The 7,686-nt window shown below is 41.5% G+C and overlaps 1 protein-coding gene across 1 annotated transcript; it reads left to right on the forward strand.

Moving 5' to 3' along the window:
* Positions 1-4,332: 4,332 nt before the first annotated feature.
* On the forward strand, positions 4,333-6,170 carry LOC140562730 (uncharacterized). The gene is made up of 7 exons (XM_072688591.1): positions 4,333-4,756; positions 5,116-5,171; positions 5,310-5,387; positions 5,509-5,610; positions 5,703-5,750; positions 5,846-5,926; positions 6,027-6,170. Exons 1-7 carry the CDS (start codon positions 4,591-4,593, stop codon positions 6,168-6,170), a joined length of 675 nt encoding a protein of 224 aa, XP_072544692.1. The 5' UTR covers positions 4,333-4,590.
* The last annotated feature ends 1,516 nt before the right edge of the window (positions 6,171-7,686 follow it).

Below are 7,686 nucleotides of genomic sequence, written 5' to 3' on the forward strand. Positions count from 1 at the left end.
AACCCCTGAACCACATCAAAGGACATGCATCTTCTCCACTTTCAGATGTTTTTGCTTTTCTACTGACCAGAACCTTAATGTGCTGACCTGTATGAACATGAAAATGGAGCATCCAATCATCAACAAAAAGGACGTGTTTAGAGTCTTCTCATTCCCACCTCAGCTGCCTGTTTTCCCCTCATTCATTTTTTGATGTTTTTATGACCTTACAGATTTTGTCTAACTATGATGGGAATGTCTTTTCCTCCCTTTGTTTTCACAGCCTGACTGTCCTCTATGCAGAAAACCAGTGTGGTAATTCTTCTGGATTAGAGACTCCAGACAGCAGTGGGACCCTTGCCTCACTAAGACTCCCTTGACCACATCAGAGGATGTCTCTCATCAGGAACAGCATCACCACTGACACTATCCTAACGACTGCACTAATTATAAACATCCTTATCTTTTCAGACGAGGACAGAACTGTAGACTGAACTGTAAACTTTTTGTCATAAAGCTGTGTGTCTGCTTTCTAGGAAACACTTGGACTTCTACTGAGAAGCAGGCAGAAGGCCTCCTAGCCTGGACACTAGACTGTTGGTCGTAGTTCAGTTTCTGCTGTTTGACCATCGCTAACAGTTTGATGTCTATGCTAGGACATGAATGTCATCGTCATTCAGATGGAATTTTTACTTCTACAAGAAACAACAGTAAGATCATAGCTGATGCTGATCAGCAGCATGAATGAATAATAAATACAGCAGGGTTTTAACAACTTTTCTAGTAAATATAGTCACATGCAATCCTCTATAATTCAACATTATTAATACTGAATATTTCTGTTACTAATTTTAAGTATTAGTTTTTATTATTAAAAGTTTCTAAATGTAATCTCAGGGGGTTTTATTCTTAGAGAACATACTGATCATTTAATTAGAGTTTATTATAAGAATATTTTGGAAATTGTGATTCTGTGTCTCAAATACAGTAATATAACATTAATAACCTTCACTGAGGGTGATAAACTCTTTCAGGTTCTGAGTTCTCACAGCCAATGTAGCTAAATGAGTAATATCGCATACATACAAACACATGCTTTTCTGTTTTAAACCACACATTTGTTACAAATGTGTAGAAGCACAGACAAAGAATGCTCTTTACACTCAGGAGTTCAGATTAGAGATAAACAGCAGTTTGTTTATGAAAGAAGTTCACAGAAGTTCATGTTCTTACATAGTTAGAGAAAAAGATCAAAGTAAACTTTGCTATTCCACTGTTTTGGTATCATATGTAATTATTTTAGTCAAGATTATGATTCAGTATATATTTTACCAACTATATGTAAACTGCTTAACTTTAGCTTCAAATATTGCCATTTTATTCCCAGTAATTCCCGTTAATTCCCATGGTAAATTACCCAACTTTGAAAATTCCCGGAATGTTGCAACCCTACTGACACCTTTACTTCTTTTGAGGGGCTTTCTATGAACATATCCAATCTGGTCACAAACAAGAACTCATTCTCATTATCTGATATTTACAGGCCTCCAGGGCCTGGCTTAGACTTTTTAAAAGAACTTAGTGCCTCAGGCTTAGCAGAGTGCAGAAGTAGAGTAATAATTATAGGAGATTTTCATCAATCCATTAATAAAGACACCTCCGAGTTCATGACTGCCTACTTATTCAGCCTGACCTGATGGAAGACTGACCACTAGGCTCCCCTACCACCTGCATCAGACCAGCTGCCCACCCACCAGACTAACCATCGGGCTGCCCTGCCATCTGCATCAGACCAGCTACCCACCCACCAGACTAACCATCGGGCTGCCCTGCCATCTGCGTCAGACCAGCTGTCCATCCTCCAGACTAACCATCGGGCTGCCCTGCCATCTGCGTCAGACCAGCTGTCCATCCTCCTGTCACTGCTATCTGCCTAATGACTATGTTGGACTTTTTGCCACTATTGTTATTATTACCTCCATTAACATTATTTTTACCATCTGTATTATGATTATATTAGTCAGATCATATTAGGGTTATATCAACACACCTGAGCAGAAGGTCAGTCTTGGTGGTAAAGTGACTTTTGTCAATAATTGTGAGTCTTGGTTCCTAATAAAGTTTCTTCCTTCAGCTCTACAGTAGACTTTTCTTTCCACGGTCACCTTTGTCTTGCTCACGGGGGGTTTTGATTTTTTTATTTCCCGTTACTGATTCCTGTAGTTGCTTTGTGTTGATCTGACCTGATCTAATCTGATCTATTAGGATTTAGGATTGCGTTGCAGCCAGTGGCACAGGAAAGAATCTGGAGAAAGACTCAATATCAACAAATCCTGGATGCAAATATCCCACAGAACCTGAAGAACCTAGAGGTGAAAAGAGGTTGGATGTAGAGCTGCAAGGTATAAACCACTTCATCAACTAAAATCGGCGACCAAATTACCTACCAATGATTTTAATAATCGATTAGTTGCTGATGTCATCGCGAGCGTATCGCTATTCAACAATAAGGGTGTGGAGAGCAGTTTTACTGCTGCTGGTACTTTTTACAGTAATAATTATCTCAGTCTGGACGCAGAGCTGCTGCAGCGGAAACACGCGGGCTGAGCAGCTGTCTGTCTGTCACGTGAAAGGATCATGTGGAGAAAACCGGTACGGATCAAGAAGGCAGAACGGAGACACATGTGAGGCGCCATCACTCTGGAGTGTGATCTGAGAGTAGAGGTCTGTTAGTGTGAGCTGGGGGAGTCTCATATGGACTTGGGCGAAGTGAAGACAGGGAAATGAATGACGTTATAAACGAGGAGACTACGACCACTCCTTCTGAGCGGGGCTCGTAACGCTCAAGATGGCATCTGTTTACAGATAAGGTTCCGCCCTTCAACAAAGAGCCAATCAGCTTACTGGTCAACGCTCCAGTCAGACCGTGTCAAAATAAAAGTCACTAATACAAACAAAGCAGTAAATCAAAATACTACCAAAAAAAAACAACTAATAAACTAATAAATAAAATGGAAGCTATAATTACTGTCTCATATGTTTCTCTGTTTTTCTTTTATGTTGACTTGAATAATTAGGGGAAAACTGACTTCGTTTTTAAATATTTTATTTTTCAAAGGAAGGTTATTATACTGGGCTAATGTATTAAATGTATGTAATATGTCAAATATGTATAGTATTACATATGAATGTATGTAATATCTAATGTAAGTTTCTGACTCTTTACTTAATGACCTGGGTTGTTTCAGCCTTTTGTTTATTGTAGATTCAGTCATGTAAATCAGAACACATACTCTGTGTTAGAAGGCTCTTTGTTTACTAATGTTATTATTATTATTATTATTATTTAAGAAGTATTGTGAATGCAGAAGTTCAGATGAACAAACTGTTTCATGCAGCTGTACATACAGTAAACACAGAAAAGGTTCAGTGCTTGATGTGTGTCTTGTTATGTTGGTGATAATAATCATGCTTTTATCGTGTTTTTATCCAATGGAAACCACATATCACCAAATTCAGTTCTTCCTTTATGTTAACGCCAAATAAAACAGCATTAAATATGTCCTAGTAAGCGGTTGCTTTGGGTCGTCACTCACTGTATTGGGTCCTAAATGGTCTTTCTGTAAGATGACGTCAGAGGGGATAGGATGTGTCACGACACCGGAAACAGTGATGCATACCAACCATAAACCAGAAAGGAAGAAACGCCGTCTTGTGCACCTGGTGAATTACCCTCCCTTTAAAAAGCCCTTCCTTCCCCTTCAGTTTTGTGGAGCATTAGATTATGTCCCCTTGTGGTGACACAGGGATTTAGGCAAAGAGAGGAAATGCTGTCAGATAAGGTTTGAGAGCTCGAACCAGCAACACTGTCTCACCGTCTCCTTCTTTTACACCCTGTCTTCCAGGTGGGGAAAATAAATCAAACTCCTGCACAGGTTCCAGATATTCCCACACAAGCACACCTGATTGAACTCATCACTTATTTACAGGCTTAGTTGGTGTCCTAGATCAGGAAAATCACCAAACTGTGCTGGACTCAGATTCCCACCCCCCTTTTAGAAGATGAACTCAGCAAAAGTGGGACAGATGTACCAGGTGGGTCTTATGAAAGTTATAAATTCATATCTGTGATGTATTTGTCAGATCATTACACCTGATTGGCTCTTTCACTCCAGGAGCAAAGCAGTCTTAGGCTTGCTGGTGCCCTTTTAACCTGTCATATCTACATTTGTAATATCCATTAGTTTCTACAGTTCAGGAATCAGATATATGCAGTTTTAACAGATGAGCTGTCTTTCCCACGTGACTTTAATGACTGAGAGTCTGATGCTGCTCTGATGACTGAAAGTCTGGATGCAGCAGCTCTTTATAAGCTGAGCTGATGTGAGGACATATAAACACGAGCGGTAAAACCGGTGACGTAGAAAAGCGGCTGAGATCTCTGCGTCTCGTGAGCATGTTTTGAAATGAACGTTGGTCTCCGAGGTGACAGAACGTTCTATGGAACTTTACCGGAACTGAGCTCTGACTCTGATCAGTCGTTTACCGACACCCACCTGAGCAAGACGCTGTTCCTGAGCTTTCACTACCTGAACACCCAACCGACTGGAGATGCCTCGTCCTCTGCCTTTCCTCGGGGTTCAGCTGCGGCCAGTGGTCCTCTGGGCTGCTGGCGTTTCAGCTGTAACCGCGTATTTTCTCTTTTCTAGGTGGCGGCGGGTCCTGGACCAGCAGCGGACGACGGTGGATGCTGCGACCCGGACCGACGCCTGCGATGGTGAGTTCAGTTAACGGCTAGTTTTGATAGCACAGCGACGACGAGACCAAGCGGAGCTAGCGCTTCATTTACTGACCGAGTGGCGGCGCTGTCTAGCGCACACTAACCCGGTAACCTTTTTAATAGACCTCGTTTCTGAGCTTCACTGGCGGTAAAACATCGATAGCTAACGCTTGGTTTCCTATGGCAACAGGTTACCACAGTAACAGAAGGTCAGAGCTGCCCTTCATTCATTAGACTTTAGTGAATCCACACTACAGTCCCTCTTCATGCTGTAGAAGCTTTTCTTACATATTTCAGGGATTATTGATCATTTTAATGTTGAATATTGAAACTTTTTATTTGAACTTTGTCTTTAGGAATGGATCATCTGGAGCAGGAGGTTCTTCCATCCTTCTGTGTCCTCATCCCAGAGGTAATCTTTCTCCTTTAGTTCATAAAGACTAATGGGGATCATTGATTGGAGGAGATTACAGTAATATTCCTACTGTATGAACCATATTTCCATATCTTGTCTCGTCTTAACATTGTTTCTCCTTCATCGTCCCTGTAGCAGTCCCGCAGAGAGGTGGACAGAGGCAACAGGACGTTTTCTTCCACCTACTCAAAGTGGTCATCGGACTACAGAAAGGTTCCTCCCCTTTTTTATTGTGTTTATAGTACAATACTCTGAACACACACATTTTAGTACTTACCTGTTGTAGAAGGACGTTTTCAAACTGATTAGATGTTTTTCCATATGATTTCTGCAGCTGGTGGAGGTGAAGCTCCAGCACAAGGCCATCTACAACGGTCTGGAGTCGGAGCACTGGTGGCTGCTCATCAACGACTTCTACCACGTGCGCTCACTGGAGGTAAGTCAGTGGAGTAGATTGAGGGTTTTATTGTAAGTAGATCTTCTACGACCTGCTTTCTCTCAACCTCATGCTTTTCCTTGTATTTACAGCTTCCTCCCCAGCATTTCGCCACCACCCGTGCAGTGGCCTACATCAGGGTAAAGCTACAGATTCTCTTGAATTTTAAGACTTTTGGAACCAGTTTGTCCTTTTCTAGTTTTGGTTTCGTCACCATGTCACTCTGTTCATTCAGTGCACCGGGCCGTTCATCGTGGAGGCGAAGATCTACCTGCGCGCCGAAACAACAGAGTCGTCAGTGCAGGATGTTTTCCTGGTAAGTTCTGGTTCATGTCTTTTTATAATTAGAGTTTCTAGTAGTGCGTCCAGTGACAGTTCTACACAGTTTCATTATTTATTTATTGTGTGCTCTTCAGAAAACCATGGTGGCCATCACGTCGAAGGGGGTCTCCGTTGATGAGGATGGCCGTTGGCGGTGCCACGACTCCAGCGACAGCCAGACCCTCGAGGCACCTTTCGTGATGTCCGGCAGGCCAAGAGGACCACCCCCTGGATTCTGATCAGCTGCAGGACTATTTACTTTGTTTTATTACATTTTAGATATTTTACATTTTTTAGCATTAAAATAAAGCTTTCTGAACCCATTTAGAGTTTGACTGATTATCTGGGAGTGTGTGTGTGTTCTTTTTTTCAGATGGAGTTTAGTGTGTTTAGTGTGAACCCCTAAATGCTGACCTGGAGCATGGAAGTGGAACATCATGTCCTTTCATCAACAAAAAGGAAGTTTATAGATCTTTCTCATTATTCTAATTCTCTTAATGTTTCTCAATTTTATAGTTTTTATGTTTATGTTTGGAAACACATCTTCCAGATTGTGTTTAACCATGTTGTGTTTAACCATCACTGTGTCTGTCTTTCTTACTGTCTGTCTTCTATGCAGGGATCAAGCGCATCATTTCTCCTAGACGTGTTTTTCAGATGCTGCCACTGTCCTACATGACCAGAGCCCATACTAAATGCTGACCTGTGGGAGTGCAGAAGTAGAACATCATGTCCTCTCATCAACAAAAAGGAAGTTTTTCTATCTTTCCCCAACCTCATCTTCTCCTTCATTTTGTGATGTTTTGTAATCTTCTAGATTTTGTCTAACCATGTTGGGAATATCTTTCCCTTTTATTGTCTCTCTTTCTGACTGTAGTCTATGCAGGGACCAAGTGCAGCATTCCTCCTGGATTCCAGATTCCAGACAACAGTGGAACAGGAACTTCATGAAGACCCCCAGACCACATCAGAAGATGTGCATCACCTCAACTTTCAGATGCTGACAGTGTTCTTCATGACCAGAATTGCTAATGGCTGACCTTGGGGCTCATAGAAGTGGAGTAGCATGTCCATTCATCAACAAAAAGGAAGTATTTTGATCTTTTTAACCTCCCTCCCTCCCATCTGTTTACCTCTTGTTCATTTTAAAATGTGTTTATAATTTTTGTTTAACCATGTTGGGAATATCTTTCCCTTTCTTTGTCTCTCTTTCTGACTGTAGTTTATGCACGCAAACAGCAGTGGGACCTGAGCTTCATGAAGAACCCCTGAACTCAAAATGCTGACCTGTATGGAACATGGAAGTGGAGCATCTAAGCATCAACAAAAATGAAGTGTTTAGCGTCTCATCCCCACATTAGCTGCCTGTTTTCCCCTCATTAATTTATTTAATGTTTTTATATCTTCCAGATTTTGTCTAACCATGATGTGAATGTCTTTTCCTCCCTTTGTTTTCACAGCCTGACTGTCCTCTATGCAGAGAACCAGTGTGGTAATTCTTCTGGATTAGAGCATCACCACTGACACTATCCTAATCACTGCACTAATTATAAACATCATTATCTTTTGAGACGAGGACAGAACTGTAGACTGAACTGTAGACCTTTAGTCATAAAGCTGTGTGTCTGCTTTCTAGGAAACACTTGGACTTCTACTGAGAAGCAGGCAGAAGGCCTCCTAGCCTGGACACTACACTGTTGGTGGTAGTTCAGTTTCTGCTGTTTGACTGTCACTAACAGTTTGATGTCTATGCTA

This window comes from Salminus brasiliensis, chromosome 9 (assembly GCF_030463535.1).
Source record: "Salminus brasiliensis chromosome 9, fSalBra1.hap2, whole genome shotgun sequence".
In the NCBI taxonomy this organism is placed as follows: domain Eukaryota; kingdom Metazoa; phylum Chordata; class Actinopteri; order Characiformes; family Bryconidae; genus Salminus; species Salminus brasiliensis.